The 17,764-nt window shown below is 42.7% G+C and overlaps 1 protein-coding gene across 1 annotated transcript; it reads left to right on the top strand.

Moving 5' to 3' along the window:
* The first annotated feature begins 7,130 nt into the window (after nucleotides 1-7,130).
* On the top strand, nucleotides 7,131-17,088 carry LOC121989959 (F-box protein PP2-B11-like). The gene is made up of 3 exons (XM_042544253.1): nucleotides 7,131-7,537; nucleotides 16,075-16,193; nucleotides 16,424-17,088. Exons 1-3 carry the CDS (start codon nucleotides 7,268-7,270, stop codon nucleotides 17,028-17,030), a joined length of 996 nt encoding a protein of 331 aa, XP_042400187.1. The 5' UTR covers nucleotides 7,131-7,267; the 3' UTR covers nucleotides 17,031-17,088.
* The last annotated feature ends 676 nt before the right edge of the window (nucleotides 17,089-17,764 follow it).

Below are 17,764 nucleotides of genomic sequence, written 5' to 3'. Positions count from 1 at the left end.
GATAGGGAATTTAGGTATTTTATTTGTGCTAACTTGCCATGATTGGTTGCCATATGCCATGCCATGACATCATATTTAGTTTATTAGCATTTGAAATGTCATGATAATGCTTAGGCTAGTTTATATGTCATGCTTTATTTAAGTTTTCAAACTTTATGCCATGACATCATGACATTGGCACATGTTTTTACTTATGATATCATTATATGCCATGTCATCATCTCTTGCATTATAATCAATGAAATTGATTTAAGGACAAACATATAATTTGATATTGAGATCAAATTGGTGTTTAGAAAATGCATGAAAACTTAGCCTAAGTTGACCTTAACCCATATCTCACATCAAATTGACTTGAATGTGGTTTGATACACCTTAGATGTGTGTGAGATATTAGGATCATGAGTTAGGATCAAGGTGCATTGTCCTTGTACCTAGATGACCCTAATTCAAGAAATTAAGGATCATAGGGAAAGCTTGTGTACAAGTCATGTACATCTAGCCCTAAGATTATGGTCCTAAATTCAAATGGTTTTAAAAGTATTTTAAAATTGATTTGAAAAACCTTGATGAAGTTTTCCTAGTGATAGCATTCATCATTGAACATTGTGATACAAAGTTGAGTTAAACTTGAACTATTTCAAAGTCTTTGAACTTTGTATCAAGATTGAAAAATGGAAGTTATTTTCATAGAAAACTATTTTTCCATGATAGTATATGTTATGAGGAATGTATCCTCAAAATTTCACAATTTTTCGAATTTTCTGGAATTTTCTAGGAGTTTCTGAATTTCGGAAGGAAATTCTGAAATTCTGATATCAGTCTTGGGGACCGATCCGAGAGGATTCTGATCGGTCCAGGAAAGTATGGATCGGTCACTAGGACCGATCCAGCAGAGCGTGGATCGGTCTGGTGATGATCCGGTGAAGGCTGATCGGTCTGGTGTTTCGATCGGTCTGGGGACCGATCAGAGCGTGCCAGTTTCTGATTTTCAGCTGTTGGTCTGAAATTTTAGCTGGAAGTTGGGTTTTGTGGATTTCTAAAGGTTTGGAACTCACAAAGACATTGTTGGTGCAATGGTCAAGGGGGAGTTAACCTTTAGGGGGAGTTTTACCTAATTGTCAAGGGGGAGTTGACTTTTAGGGGGAGTTTTTACTCCTTAAGACTTTTGAGGATTAGTGATATGGGATTATCACTAAGTTGATTGTTGAGTTTAGTATCAAGGGGGAAATTAAGAGTTTCAATGAAAGGTATGGGACTTTCATTAGGAAGAAACTCTTGACCTTGATACCCTTCTTTTTCTTTTTGATGTGTGTCAAAAAGGGGAGAGTGTTCATTGGAGAATTATTGGAGAACCCAAGTTAGGTTATCGGGTTAACCTAAGCTAGGGAAAGAATGTCAAGGAATGTTCAAGAAAAGAACATTGGAATTCTTTTTGATGTGTGTCAAAAAGGGGGAGAATTATTGGAGAACCCAAGTTAGGTTATCGGGTTAACCTAAGGGGAGAATGTCCAGAGAATGTTCAAGGAAAGAACATTGGACATTGGAAGATGGTTGGAAAACCTAAGTTAGGTTATCGGGTTAACCTAACTTGATCATGGGTTTTGTCAAACATCAAAAAGGGGGAGATTGTTGGTGCAACCTTAGGTCAAGGTTGACCTGATTGACCTGACTCGAGTTGACCTGACTCGAGTTGTATTTTGATGTTTTACACTCGTGGAAGAGTTGTATTCTTGATATGGGACAAGAATAGATGTTTGGGAGATTATTGGTGCAACCGTAGGTCAAGGTTGACCTGGTTGACTTGATTCGGGAAAAAGTCCAAGTATGGAGACTTGGCAACGGAAAAGTCCAAGCAGGGAGCTTGGCACTGGAAAAGTCCAAGTATGGAGACTTGGCACTGGAAAAGTCCAAGCAGGGAGCTTGGCACGCGAAAAGTCCAAGTATGGAGACTTGGCACGGAAAAGTCAAGTATGGAGACTTGGCATTGGAAAAGTCCAAGTATGGAGACTTGCATGGGAAAAGTCAAGTATGGAGACTTGGCACGGAGAAGTCCAAGAAGGGAGCTTGGCACGAGGAAAGTCCTAACTGGATGTTAGGCGGTTGGAAAGTCTGGTGAGTGAAGCGAGGCGGTGAGAAAGTCCTATGGGATGTTAGGCGGTGTGGAAAGTCCCGTGAGTGAAGCGGGCAAGGAAAAATCCAGATGGATCGAGGGTGATCGGACATCCGGTGAGGAGAAGTCTAAGTGGGTCAAAAGATTGACCGGACACTTAGCGGGAGTGCTAGCAGTCGAGGGTGACCAGATGCTAGGGATGATGTACCAACAGTCAAGGTTGGACCGGATGTTGGTGTGGAAGCCTTAGGTTTAGGGTGAGAAGTTTGGATCGATGCGGTGACCGATCCGGTGATCTGCGTTTTCACGATCGGTGCGGTGACCGATCGAATCGATCGATGGCTCGCGATTGTAATCTGATCGATCCGGAGACCGATCGAGGCAACGCAACCTCGCGAGAAGAAAGCCGTGGATCGGTCTGCCGACCGACCCATGCTATGATCGGTTGGCAGGCAATCTATAGATCGATGGTGAGGAAGGAAGTGAGAGGGCAAGAGGCGGATGAGATAGAAGCCTGATCGGTCTGTGGACCGATCAGGAGGTTCCCTGATCGGTCCATGGACCGATCAGGAATCTAGCCGTTGCGACGCAACGGCTAGTTCTCTGCTCTTCTTCTTCGCAGGTATAAAAGAGGACTACAGGACTTCGGTGAAGTCTCTCCTTCCTCTTCTCTTCTGCTACCGAGCTGCTGGTGTGCTCTTGAGCTTTGCTGAGCTCTCATCGCTGCTGAAGCTCTGCGTGAGTTTCCTGCTGGTGTTCTAGCTGCTGGATCTGAGAAGCTGCTGCTTCATCAAGGTTCCAGTCGACAACTAGAGGCAAGCAAGTGTTTTACAATTTCTGTTGTTCTTGTTTGTTGTCTCTATTGTTGTACTCCTTTGTTTGCTGTTGCAAAAGACTGTGGCGAGGTTTCTCCACCCATAAGGAGTATTTATTAGCCGGGTTTCCGGGGATTCATCCACCGACGGATTGACAGGGCTCGTCCACCTTACGGACACGCCGAGGAGTAGGAGCCCTAATCTCCGAACCTCGTTACATCCTTGTGTTAAGGTTTGGTTTTCTTCTCTTTCGTTTCTTTGTTGTATTTTCCGCTGCGCTAACCTGATTTGTAGAAAGAAACGAGCGATTTGGGGCGGCTATTCACACCTCCCCTCTCTAGCCGAGTACGTAGGATCCTAACATTAGTACTTTAACATAATACTTGAAAACAATCTTCTTTCTATTCTACTTTATAATCTAGTGCTTAAACTGTTGTAAGAGGCTTCTCCGCCAGAAGGAGATTTGATAGTGAACTTTCAACGTCTTGAACTAGCAATCTTCTGATTGCAAATCAAGTAAAAAAGATCTGTCTCTTATTTCTTTCTTGTTAATTAGTTTTTATTAAACAAGTGTTTCTTAATTTAGTTTGAAAAGTAGAGAAAAGTTTAATTTTTATTTTCAGGGAAATTCCCCCCCCCCCCCCCCCCCCCCTCCCTCTTACCGGCCTAAAGAGGACCAACAGATAGTACGTTAAGAAAACTTGGTTGAAGGAGTCAAGTAGGGTAAGGCATACCCTTCTTGGTCTACTTAGCTAAGTGGAACTAACTGAAAGTACCTCGTCATATCCTACATTAGTTTGATTAGGGTTTCTTAGTAAGTTGATTGAATGCATAACTTCATTAAAACGCTTTGTCTTAGAAAGTTGTCGTTGCTCCGATACTTAAGGAGACTTCTGTGCCTCGCCACTGCCTACACGTCAATTCTTGAAATGTGCATTTAATTAACTAACAGTTAAACCTGAATCTAACACTGTTAATTAGAAAATGATAATAAAAAATTATTAAAAGAAAATAATGAGTTAAAAGGAACCTTAGCAATATCTTGTCGATGAGAAGATTTCGACAGACTAAAAATTAAAAATGAAAAATTGAGAGTAGAAATAGAAAATTTAAAGAATTTTGCATGTTCGAATATAGCTACTTCAAATTTTAAAAGATTAAACGGATACTTTAAATATCATAAAGATCAAATTAGAACAATATCACAAAATATATTTCGAGAAAATTTTTTATTAATCCAATAGGAAGGAACCTATATTAAGTTCTAAAATCATTCTTAAATTAAATGTTTATGCATGTTTTACTATTAAATTTTTATGCATGTTTTTTATTAATATTCTAAATAAATTGTTTCATTCTATTTATATTAGAAATTAATTAGATATTAATTTTTCTAAGAAAGATTATTTAATTACTTATTTATAGAAAAATTTCATAATTTTCTGTTCATTACATTATTTCTTATGAATTTTTTAATAAAAATCATAGTTTTTAATTTAAAAAATTTTCACAAAGATATTTTTGAAAAAATTATTTTTTTTGTTAAAATTCATTATATTCTCTATCTAAGAAAATATTTTTAAAATTTTTTGACTATTATTGAATTATTTATGAATTTTCTATCAAAATAAATAAATTTTATATTAAAAATTCTTGAATGTGCAATTTTTGAAAATTTGTTTTTTCTGATAAAAAAATTGCTCTATTACACTTTCAGAAATTTTTTCAAGATTTTTTGAACTTAAAAACTATTTTTAATATAATTTTTAGAGAAAATATGTCTTTATATAGAAACAAATTTATTACTACTTAGATTAATTTTAATTTTTAGTGAAAACTTTACCTCTGCTTTGACTATGTCTGTTTAATAGTTATAAAAATTTTCATAATTTTTTCATGATTAAAAATATTTTTTCCAATTATTTTTTCCCAAGATGGTTTATAAATTGTGAAAATTCAGATTTTTGAAATTTAAAGTTCAAGATTATTTTGGATGATAGTCACTCTATTGTTATCCCTTAGACTTTATTTTGAATTTATTTTAAGTATTACCCTATTTTTAATATGATCAAAGGGGAAGAATTAGAGATTTAGTCTAGAGGGAGGGTACATCTTTATTTTTTTGCATATTTTTTAAACTACAAAATTTACTACTAATTACCTTACTGTTAATTGTTTAAATTTACCCTAACTTAATTTGGGTTACTCACATCAAAAAGGGAGACATTGTAAGCACCCTATGGTACTTTTGATGTAATAAATCAAGTCAAAGTTAGATCTTGTTGTCTTATAATGTCTTGTGTCTAAGTATGCAGGAACTTAGGAGCACAGGAAGTCGAGCGAAAAACACAGCTAACGAGAAAGATATAACTGGAGAAAGTCGACGGATTCGATGTGTCTGAGGGATGATGCGCTGCGGAAGAGTACGCTGGTGGACAAGAAGAAGGCGCTGCATTTTCGAGAGACGAGAAGACGGAGTGGAAGGTTGCTCGAGAAGGTCGGAAAATGAATTCGGGTGAACCCTATTTCTGATAGCCGAAATCACTCAAGCGAGTGGAGTCGAAGCGGAAGTCCCGGACTAAAACTCAACTCAAAATTAACTGCAGTTCGGGTGCCCGAATCCCCTAGGGCAACCCGGGGGCTCCTCGAGCTACTCGACGATGGGGATAAGACTCATAGGGGTCCATATGCCCGAAGCTGGTACAGGCGTCCGGACCAAAAAGTTTATCCAGACCCGTTGTGATGCGATCCGTTGCGACGTGAATAAAGTTTTATCTACCCTTAGGAGCCCGTAACCCTTCCAAGCGCCCGGATCAGGGTTATAAACATAGTCTTAATTCCAGTAGTTCAGAACAACACTTGTAAACGATTCTATTTCTGTTCTACTATTTTTTTTTATAAATTGTTGACATTGTAAGAGACTACTCCGCTCAAAGGAGATTTTTAGTAAGCTTTAACTGTTTTGGATTAGTAATTCTCTTATTACAAACCAAGTAAATTTTTCTATGTCTCTCTCTTTAATTAATTAGTTTCTTAATTCTTTTGTACAAGTGTTTATCTTAATTAAGTTATAATATCGAGAAAGATATTTATTTTTTCTTTGCAAGACAATTTATCCTCCTTTTACCGGCCGCAAGAGACCAACACATTCGACAACTTGGCACTCGTCACCTCCTTCTACCGGCCGCAAGAGACCAACACATTCGACAACTCGGCACTCATCAGCACGACCAAGTGCTTCATCAACTCGGCCCTTAGCAACTCAGCTCATACTCAGACGACCCAGATTAGCATTGGATAACTCAGCACGACCTCAAACCAACTTAATTAGTTCGACAGAGTCTTTTATGCAACTCAGCTTTCCAAGCAACTCTTTCATCCTACTTGACATTTTGAAATTATCAATTTAAGTGATCTCAACATATCTAAAATTAAACTTTAAATATATTTCAATTTAGCAACTCTTGTGTAATCTCCGGCTAGCAATTTTCATCGTGGAAGATTGTTTTACACTCGCCGCTGTCCATGTGTTTAGAGTTACGACTTATAATTTTTGAGAATGACTTATAATTATTTTAGTGTTTTGGCCTTAAATACATTAAAGTCTAATTTTTGTTTTTCAATTTATACTATTAGTCTATTATAGATGCTTGAAATAGATACCATAGTAAAAGAAATATCATTGTCGATTAACATGGAGCCACTAATTAAAACGAGTGGATGCAAAGATTTAAAAGGTCCAATATCTTCTAGAAATAAAAAATAGTAGTAAAGAGATAAATCATACTTATTTTTAATTAATATAAATTTATCATATAATAATATTTACCACTACAATTATAATAATCATAATTCACATTATTTTAATAACTAATATGATTTTGCATCATAGTTAGTAATACTTTACATAAAATTGTATAGATAATTTATATAAATAAGAGTATAATCATAATAGTCATGAAACTACATGAATTATGAAACTAAAGTGGATTTTTCCAAATAAAACTTCATTCTTCACCTTTTCAACCTTCAATAATTTATTTTATTATAATCTTTTTTTAGATTTCATATTTATTATACTTTATTATGAATTAAAATCAGCCAATCAATTAAATTCACGAATAGTTTTGAAATTGTGTTTGTGTGTAGTTTCTTGTTATTTACAAATAAAGGCCGCATAACATATTTATGTGGGTGAAGACTATATACTTAGAAAGATGTGTTTATATGCGGCGTTTCGCTCTCAAGTTCAATTCGCGTGGCTGGAAGCTATAAGGAGGGGGGTTTGTTGCTCCTCCGAGACGAGGGCCGCCGGCATCGAAGTGCGAGCGATTTCGACATGGGCGATCCGGGAATGGAGGAGGTGCTTCCCCAAGGCTGCATCGCCCACGCCCTCTCCTTCACGTCGCCCCGCGACGCCTGCCGCGCCTCCGCCGTCTCCACCACTTTGCTATCCGCGGCGGCTTCGGACGCCGTCTGGGACCGCTTTCTCCCCGTCGATCTGCAGTCCGTCCTCGCCCGCGCCGATCGCCCCGTCGACTGCTGCTCCAAGAGGGATCTCTTCTTCCGCCTCTGCGACGAGCCGGTGCTCGTGGACGGCGGCAAGATGGTTAGACGCGTCCCTTTTGCTCCTCCTCCGTTCATTTTTCTAGGGTTTTCTTTCTCGCCAGTGTTTGAATCCTTATCCAAAAATCTGATTAAGGAGAGAATTCAAAATTAATTTTTTTTTTTTTAGAGTAGTTATCCGTTAATTAATTTAATTTATTTTTTATATTTATTTGTCCTAAATCTTAGAAACCGAGTCTTATAGTTAATTTATCCTAAATCTTAGGGAATAAGTCTAGTTAATTATTTTTCTTTTTAGATTTTTTTTTAGGATTGATAAACCTATGCTTAGATAATGTTTGGGACAAGTTATTTTGATATTGAATCAATTGGTTTCACTTAAGCCATGTATCTCTTTTGTTCTTTATTTCCCGCTCTTATTTTTTCAAAAATATATTTTTAAAACTTATTTTGAGCTACTTCTTATTTAGTTATTTCTCTCTTATTTCTTCTTAAATATCTCTGTAACTTCACACCCCAGAATAATCTATATTCTGCTCGGCTTCAGTTGGTATCAGAGCTCATTAAGATCCAATGGAGGGTCGTCGTGGACGTGATCATGATCATGAAAGGCAGGTTCCGGTTGAGGAAGCCTTACGTTGTGGTCGTAGCACCCAAGACGAGATTCAGTATCTACAGAAACAAGTCACAAAGTTATCTCAACGTCTAGCGGCACGAGAACGTAAATATCGTAAGTTCCTTTATTCTCCTTTTGAAAAATCTCTAATTTCCAATCGAGAAGAGTTGTCCAAGCACAAGTTTGGTTTCAAGAAATACGAGTTCAACCACCTCACCACCTACAACTTCGGGAGAACACCAACTCCCCAGTGCCTCTATGCCCCCCCCCCCCCCCTTCCTCTCACGGTGGCGGAGACAACCATGAGGATGCGGACCTCGACAACATCGAGTACGACCAGTCCTACTCTCTCTATCATCCAATTGCAGGAGATAGCGAAGACGACGACAATATCGAATTATTCGGTGATCCAATTTACAACGAAGACGAGATCGAAGCACTAGGCGAACTGATATTTGATGATGAAGTTGACGAGGTACTCTATGGTGATGACCATGAGATTTTGGTCTTATTTGAGGATGCAGTTTGTGTCGTATCGAAAGACAATGCGAAGAAAAGAGAGACTATGGTTGTTGAAGATATTTTGAACTCGAGGACGAGTTCTTTTCAACCTAGGGCGTCTGATGCAGGAGCATCCAGTGACACAATCATCTCGTACCATCCAATATGACTATGTTCCCCTTAGAGTTATTACGAGAAGAAAAATAAAGCTACCAACTTTCCTTTTGAATCTAGAAGAATGACGATCGAGGCTACTTACAAGGAAGATGATGAGTTCGTGGTCTTCTGACATGATTGCACTCTGATCCTGTCTGGAAGCAGAGGAGACGAACCTGCCGGTATGACGTGTCTGGAAGGTTGACCGCATCCCCATGACCCGGTGGATGATCTGTCCCCTACGTTGACCGGATCGTCAGAAGTCCTCCTCCGGTCAACTGTACCTGTATCCAGCGACCGGGTCGCCCCGGTCTCTGGTACCTCGGTGCTCGAGGCGAATCCCACAGATATATGAATAACCGCATAATAACATGATAATAAAATAAGTATGAAACGAGTGCAATAACGTACCCTGGCCCAGGGGGGCGCCCTCAGATGGATCGGTGAGCTGGTAAAGATGTGGGTCGAGTCGTCGTGACCCTGTCGAATAGATAGATGTCCACCAGCTGAGCAGCTGAATCCGATGGCTCGGAGTTGAATGTGATACGACTCCGCAAGATGGTGCGCGGTCTGACCGCATCATCGGCTCACAGGCCGGACTAGGGGCACGATGGCCGGAATATAATAATGGTCCGAAGACCGAATACTCTATCGGCTCGCAGGCCGAATATATAAATAGAATGATACCAGAGCACTGAGACGGCGGCTACCCGGAGGTGTCGGCGGCGACCTCCGCAACCGCCGAAGGCAGCAGTAGCCACCACTAGAGGCGGCTGTGGTGGTCAGTGGAAGCAAAGACGGCTGTGGCGACGGCTGGAGACGACGTCGGCGGCTGAAGGCGCCCTCGGCGACCGCTAGAGATGTCGACGAGCGCTAACCAGCAGCAATCCGCTCACGGCAGAGGCTAACTAGCGACCGGGCCCGCTGGTAACGGAGGCCCGCTGGAGACGGAGCCTGCCGGCGGCGGCGCTGCCTGAGGCTGCCAATATGCACACTCGGGGAGCCCGCTGAGATGCTGATCGCCGACGTGGGCGGTTGCCAGAGGCGACTGAAAACACCAGCTAGTGCTGGAGGAGGCGGCACCGGCTGTTGGATAAGCCGCCGGAAAAGGAGGCAGCGCTGGACGCCGAAAGAGAAGGAGGTGCTGGACGCTATAGAAGAGAGGAGCGGCCGGCGACCCCCCCCGGGGCCGGCGAGGGAGGAGGAAGAATGTTGGCTGCCTCCCCCGTTTTTCCCTGGGGGCGGCGGCAATCCCGACCAAAAAAACCCCCCCCCCTTTAGAGCACGGTTCGTGCTCTTTTAAGCCCATAAAACCTAAAGGCCAAATGACAAAAAAGCCCTCTTCCTTCTCCTTAATTAATCCCATGCCATTCCCTATATCCGGATCACAAGCCTCCCCTTCAAATCTAGTCGAAGGAGGCGTGAGTCCGACTGACTGGACAGTCTATTGCAAAGAATTGAACCACTCTCGATGTCAAAGCCGAATCGTTGAACCGATAATATAATGTCACTCGAGCGGTCGCTATGATAATAGTGTCGCATGAGATGATAAACGTGTCGAGCGGATCAAATCTGTAACCGAACCAATGCCTAGTACGCAGCCCCGAAGATACCGATCGGACGATCGAAGTGATGCCGATCGGGTGGATAGACGCTGAGCGGAAGATGCTGAGCGAACGACAACACGCTGAGTGCTCGACATGTAAACTGACATCCGACCGAGCAGCACGTGGGACGCTGAGTAGACCGGCACGAGGCCGGGTGTGCGACCTAGATCAAGCGGTATGGCCGAACGGGTGATCGGAAAGATGTCGATCGATCGGATAAATGCAGGGCGGACGATACCGCGCGTGCAACTGGAATGAGGTCAATCGATCGGATAAATGCCGGGAGGACGATGCCGCGCGTGCGACCGCGATGACGTCGATCGGTCAGATAAATGCCGGGCGGACGATGCCGCGCGTGCGACCGCGATGACGTCGATCGGTCAGATAGATGCCGGGCGGACGATATCGTGCGTGCGACCGTGGTGACGTCGATCGGTCAGATAGATGCTGGGCGGACGATGCCGCTCGACCCCGAACGGGGGAGATAGATGCTCGCGACGGCTACTCGACCCCAAACGGGGGAGATAGAATATATGATATGCTGGTCCGTGCAGAGGTCTTCAGCCCGGGGGATTCACACCGGTCCGTCTGCGGCCCGACTCTTGGTCGGTCGCCCGGGAGGTTTATAGTCGCCGGTCCGACTGCGGCCCGACTCTTGGTCGGTCGCCCGGGAGGTTTATAGTCGCCGGTCCGACTCTTGATTTTTAACGACGGTGCTCGTCGGCGCGGATATTTATAGCCGGTCGGCGCGGCTCTCGATTTTTAACGACGGTGCTCGTCGGCGCGGATATTTATAGCCGGTCCGACGCGTCTCGACTTTTGGTCGGTCGCCCGGCGGATTTATAGTCGCCGGTCCGACTCTCGATTTTTAACGACGGTGCTCGTCGGTCTTCAAGTGATACCATATACCCGGCCGCTCGGCCGGGCTTCATACTATTATGGCAGGCTCGGAACTAACCCTGCGCTGTTCCCTGCCCAACGGCTCGCGCCTTCCCCTCGAGCGCTGGGCTCGGATACCATATACCCGGCCGAACAGCTCGGGCCTTCACATCGAGCGCTGGGCTCGGATACCATATACCCGGCCGAACGGCTCGGGCCTTCACATCGAGCGCTGGGCTCGGATACCATATACCCGGCCGAACGGCTCGGGCCTTCACATCGAGCGCTGGGCTCGGATACCATATACCCGGCCGAACGGCTCGGGCCAGCTCGGATACCATATACCCGGCCGAACGGCTCGGGCCTTCACATCGAGCGCTGGGCTCGGATACCATATACCCGGCCGAACGGCTCGGGATCTTCTATTTCAAGCATCACTCGTATCCCATACGCAGCCCGGCCAAACGGCTCGGGGTCTTCGGGATATCCTTCCCGACCGAACGGCTCGGGATCTTCTATTTCAAGCATCGCTCGTATCCCATACGCAGCCCGGCCAAACGGCTCGGGGTCTTCGGGATTAATACAGATCATATAACTGACAGGATAAATACCAGAAAAACTGACCGTGATCATGAGGATGGCAGAACTATCCGGCGTCGTTCATCTTCACGTTCCAGATCAGGCGCGTTCCCACAGACGGCGCCAATTTGATCCTGTCTGGAAGCAGAAGAGACGAACCTGCCGGTATGACGTGTCTGGAAGGTTGACCGCATCCCCATGACCCGGTGGATGATCTGTCCCCTACGTTGACCGGATCGTCAGAAGTCCTCCTCCGGTCAACTGTACCTGTATCCAGCGACCGGGTCGCCCCGGTCTCTGGTACCTCGGTGCTCGAGGCGAATCCCACAGATATATGAATAACCGCATAATAACATGATAATAAAATAAGTATGAAACGAGTGCAATAACGTACCCTGGCCCAGGGGGGCGCCCTCAGATGGATCAGTGAGCTGGTAAAGATGTGGGTCGAGTCGTCGTGACCCTGTCGAATAGATAGATGTCCACCAGCTGAGCAGCTGAATCCGATGGCTCGGAGTTGAATGTGATACGACTCCGCAAGATGGTGCGCGGTCTGACCGCATCATCGGCTCACAGGCCGGACTAGGGGCACGATGGCCGGAATATAATAATGGTCCGAAGACCGAATACTCTATCGGCTCGCAGGCCGAATATATAAATAGAATGATTCCTGAGCACTGAGACGGCGGCTACCCGGAGGTGTCGGCGGCGACCTCCGCAACCGCCGAAGGCAGCAGTAGCCACCACTAGAGGCGGCTGTGGTGGTCAGTGGAAGCAAAGACGGCTGTGGCGACGGCTGGAGACGACGTCGGCGGCTGAAGGCGCCCTCGGCGACCGCTAGAGATGTCGACGAGCGCTAACCAGCAGCAATCCGCTCACGGCAGAGGCTAACTGGCGACCGGGCCCGCTGGTAACGGAGGCCCGCTGGAGACGGAGCCTGCCGGCGGCGGCGCTGCCTGAGGCTGCCAATATGCACACTCGGGGAGGCCGCTGAGATGCTGATCGCCGACGTGGGCGGTTGCCAGAGGCGACTGAAAACACCAGCTAGTGCTGGAGGAGGCGGCACCGGCTGTTGGATAAGCCGCCGGAAAAGGAGGCAGCGCTGGACGCCGGAAGAGAAGGAGGTGCTGGACGCTATACGCGACGGCGACACTGTAGTGGAGACCGGAGGGCCAGGGGTAGAAGAGAGGAGCGGCCGGCGACCAGCTCCGGCGCCGACGAGGGAGGAGGAAGAATGTTGGCTGCCTCCTCTGTTTTTCCCTGGCGGCGGCGGAAATCACGACCAGAAAAAACCCCCCCCTTTAGAGCACGGTTCGTGCTCTTTTAAGCCCATAAAACCTAAAGGCCAAATGACAAAAAAGCCCTCTTCCTTCTCCTTAATTAATCCCATGCCATTCCCTATATCCGGATCACACTCTATTCGGAATCTGGACGAGATGGAATCCCTTCAAATTTGGTAACTAATAATTCTATACTACTTTCTATGTCTAGATTTTTGAACAAGATGAAGCACGAAGACATGGTCTATACTTTGCTTCCTTACAAAAGGGATAAAATAGACTTAGACTTGGATCTACCAGCTGAGGTGCAACAACTCCTATCCGACTTTACTAATTTGATGGCTGAAGACCTTCCTTCGGGACTTTCCTCTAGGAGAGACATTCAATACTAGATTGACCTCGTTCCGGGGTCAAGCTTACCCAACCGGCCGGCATACCGTGTTAGCCCTAAGGATGCTAAAAAACTACAATGACAAGTTGTGGAGCTATTGAGACAAGGTTATACTCGTGAGAGTATGAGCCCTTGTGCAATCCCTTCCCTACTCGTGCCAAAGAAAGACGGTTCGTGGTGCATGTGTATTGATGGTAGAGCCATTACCACAATCACGATGAAGTATATATTTCTGATTCCTTGCTTAGATGACATGTTGGATCAACTTTCCAGTTCAAAGACCTTCTCCAAGATTGATCTTAGGAGTGGATACTACCAGATTCGAATCAAGTCCGGAGATAAATGGAAGGTTGCCTTCAAGGCACAACATGAGTTGTACGAGTGAATGGTCATGCCTTTCACACAATCCGATGCACCCAACACGTTCATGAGATTCATGCATCAAGTCTTATGACCTTTCATAGGAAGATTCGTGGTTATATACTTGGACGACATCCTCATTTATAGCCCGACATGAGCTTTGCACCTTGATCACCTTCGCACTGTTTTTGAGAAGCTAAAGGCGGAACACTTGTTCATCAACAACAGGAAGTGTTCTTTCTTCACAATCTCAATTTTGTTTCTTGGATTTATAGTGTCTACCGATGGTGTTCGTACAGATCCATCAAAGATAGATGCAGTTTTAGAGTGGCCGCAGCCAAAAACCATTCACGACATCCGAAATTTTCATGGATTGGCCTCTTTCTATCGTCGATTCATCCAGAATTTCAGCACCTTAATTACTCTTATCACTGAGTATCTCAAGGGGCACAGGTTCAAGTGGACTAAAGCGGCTACAACTAGTTTTCAATTTGTGAAGGAAAAAATGATCGAAGCACCTGTTCTAGAACTTCCAGAGTTCACATTCACTCTGAAGCATCAATCCAGGAGTCTTAATTGTGTTGCAGATGCTCTAAGCTATCATTCTTCCCTTCTTACTACCATGAGCATTAAGGTTGTCGGCTTTGGATCTTTCTTAGATATACAACACATTATCAGTGAATTGCATAACAAAGAACACTTTGACTGAGATAAGGCATTAGCCCTCATCTCTTCATGCTTTTATTGTACCAAGCTAATTAGTGACGTAGCTCATTTCGTGGACCGTTGCTTTGTTTGTCAGCAATCTAAGGGAACCCTCACCAATGCAGACTCTATTCTAGTTGTGGTGGACCGATTCTCCAAGATGACTCACTTTGTGGCATGCAAAAAAACTATGGATGTTATTCGGATTGTCGCCCTCTTCTTCAAAGAGATTGTGTGTTTACACGATATTCCTCAAACTATTACTTCGGATCGTGATACTAAATTTGTCAGTCAATTTTGGAAGACTTTATGGGAAAAGCTAGGGACAAAGCTAAAATTCAGCAGCGCCTATTACCCTCAGACAGATGGTCAGACCGAGGTAGTGAATCGGAGCTTAGGAAATCTTCTGAGATGTCTCACAAGAACCAAACCAAAGTAATGGGATCTAGTTTTACCTCAAGAAGAATTCACATACAATAGATCAAATAACAGGACCACTGATTTGAGTCCTTTCAAAGTTGAAACTCATATGGGGTACTGGATTTAGTCCCTATTTCGCGTCCCTGACAAACTAACCCTGATGCTGAGGAGATGGCTGAACATCTTCGAGTTATTCATGAGCAGTTAAGCAAGCTATTCAAGAAAGCAACACCGAATACAAGATCAGGGCAGATCGACATCGACGTCAGGTTCTTTTTGACATTAGTGATATGGTTTAGGCTGTATTAACTCTTGACCATTTCCCTGTTGATGAATACAACAAGCTCAAAGATCGAAAGATTGGATCTTGCGAGATACTAGAAAAGATTAATGATAATGCCTGCAGGTTGCGACTTCCTAGCCATTTAAAAACTTTTGATATTTTTTATGTAAAACAACTAAGTCATTGTGCTCTGGAGCCGGATACACCTACCCCAAACTCGAGGACGAGTTTTCTTCAACTCCAAGCGACTGATGCAGGAGAGAATCCAAAATTGAAGTTTTTAAAGTAGTTATCCGTTAATTAAGATAAGTTTATTTTTTATATTTAATTTTGTCCTAAATCTTAGGAACCGAGTCTTGATAGTTAATTTATCCTAAGTCTTAGGAAATAAGTCTAGTTGGTTATTTTTCTGTTCAGATTTTTTTGAGGGTTTTGAGAGTTATATAAACATATACTTAGATGATATTTGGGACAAATTATTTTGATATCGAATCAATTGGTTTCACTTAAGCCACGTTCCAGCTATATCTCTTTTGTTCTTTATATCCCGCTCTTATTTTCTCAACAAGGTTTTTTTAAAACTTATCTTGACCTACTTCTTATTTCGTTATTTCTCTCTTATTTTTTTCTTAATCTCTCTATAATTTCATATCCTAGAATAATGTATATTCTGCTCGAGTATGCGGATTTCTCAGTGCTTCTTACTACGAACCTTGTAGAAAAATTGGGCGATTCGCGTAGGAAGCATCATGAATGCGGTTCGCTTCCCGATTGCTAATTTGTTTGATCTTTTTTTTTTCCAGACTTTCTCACTGGATAGATCGAGTGGAGCTAAATGTTACATGCTTTCAGCCAGAGCATTGTCGATTCAGCGGGGAGATACAGAGCACTGCTGGCTCTGGGTTTCACAAACTGATTCCAGGTAGAATCATCCTCCAAATTTTCTTCCCTTTGATTTTTTACACAATTCTGTCACGGAAATCTCAATTAATTCTCAATATGGATCATGCTTGTTCTTGAACTAAATTATGATACCTACAAAAAAAAAATTTTAAATGCTTCCTAATTCTAATTCTATCACTGCTATTTAGTCGATGCATAGACATATCATAAGTTTTTGAAGCTGATATTAGTTTCCTGATCCTCTTCAAGGTTCTTAGAGGTTGCTGAACTAATCAATGTGTGCTGGTTGGAGGTCCAAGGAAAGATCCATAGTAAAACCCTTTCTTCAAAAACAACATATGCCGCCTATCTGATCTTCAAACTCTCCGATCACTCTTACGGTCTGGGTCATCCGCTTCAGGAGGCATCGGTGAAGATCGGAACACAGTCGTCTACTACTGCAATTTGCTTGCAGCTCAGTGACATGTATGCTCATTTGCTCGCTCGGAGACATAGGGTGGCTCAGTTCGGGCAGGGTTTATGTTCGCGGCAACGACTATTGACCGTCGAAGAAACTCAAGAGGCAGAAGAGGAAGTCGAGGGAATCGGTGGGCGTGTTCCACGGCCGAGGGATGATGGATGGATGGAAATTGAATTAGGGGAGTTCTATAACTATAGGGAAGAGGGTGAGGATGGGGAGGTGCACATTCATTTGTTAGAAGTGAAAGGAGGGCATTGGAAGAATGGTCTAATAATCGAAGGGATTCAAATAAGGCCTAAGAGATCTACTACTAGGACCAAAGGTTTGTCGAACTTAACCGTTTACGATCGATCAAGCTCTACTACTAGGCCGAGGCCGGTTGCATTTCTACACTGATAATAAATTTTTATGCATTGTAAATATTACTTATTCAAAATTATATATTGAAAATATAATTTTGTGCCACAAATACATTTATTGTCTTTCATTTTTAATAATGTCATTCGTATTTTCTTTTTCTTTTTTAATATTTTAAAAGAATGAAATGCATTTTTTTTTTAAAAAAAAAAATAGCCGTTAAGAGAATACAAAACATAAGATAAATATAGATTTTTAATATTTGTATTTTTTTAAAATAAAAAATAAAAGGTGCAAAATATTTTTACCAAGACAATGCATAATAAGTTATTTTAAAAAGGTGTTGAACATGATTCAACACTATAATAATAAAAAAAAAATGTAATTGCTAATGACATTATTTGAAGAATAATGCATAAATATGATAATAAAAGAATAAATATTTTTACACAGTGAATAATATTTTTGGGTAAAAATAAAAAGGACCCCACAAATTTAGAAATCATATCTAAAGAGTGTCTTTAAAAACAAAATTAAATGGGTGTCCTCTTATGATTTTATCTCAAAAATAACTCTTGGCTCATCATTATAATTTCTACAACGTATAGTAGTTTCCATATTAGAAGTTGTCCAATAACTTTAGTTATAATTTATTTGTTCAAATTAATTAATTAAATAATAAATCTAAATAAATGGATATTTGAGGTAAAATGGGTATTGGGAGCTCGATAGTTTTTTAGTTTTAATATTCAAAATTGGAAAATAGAGAAGAG

The sequence above is a fragment of the Zingiber officinale genome, chromosome 6B (assembly GCF_018446385.1).
Source record: "Zingiber officinale cultivar Zhangliang chromosome 6B, Zo_v1.1, whole genome shotgun sequence".
In the NCBI taxonomy this organism is placed as follows: Eukaryota; Viridiplantae; Streptophyta; class Magnoliopsida; order Zingiberales; family Zingiberaceae; genus Zingiber; species Zingiber officinale.
Note: the sequence above shows the minus strand (reverse complement) of the source record. Positions and strands in the feature narration are given on the sequence as shown.

What these genes read in the sequence shown, in the direction of transcription:
- LOC121989959 (XM_042544253.1), top strand. Translation starts at nt 7,268, where the DNA reads ATGGGCGATCCGGGAATGGAGGAGGTGCTTCCCCAAGGCTGCATCGCC. An exon ending in TCGTGGACGGCGGCAAGATG is followed by an intron (nt 7,538 to 16,074) that starts GTTAGACGCGTC and finishes TTTTTTTTCCAG; the next exon opens with ACTTTCTCACTGGATAGATC. An exon ending in GTTTCACAAACTGATTCCAG is followed by an intron (nt 16,194 to 16,423) that starts GTAGAATCATCC and finishes ATCCTCTTCAAG; the next exon opens with GTTCTTAGAGGTTGCTGAAC.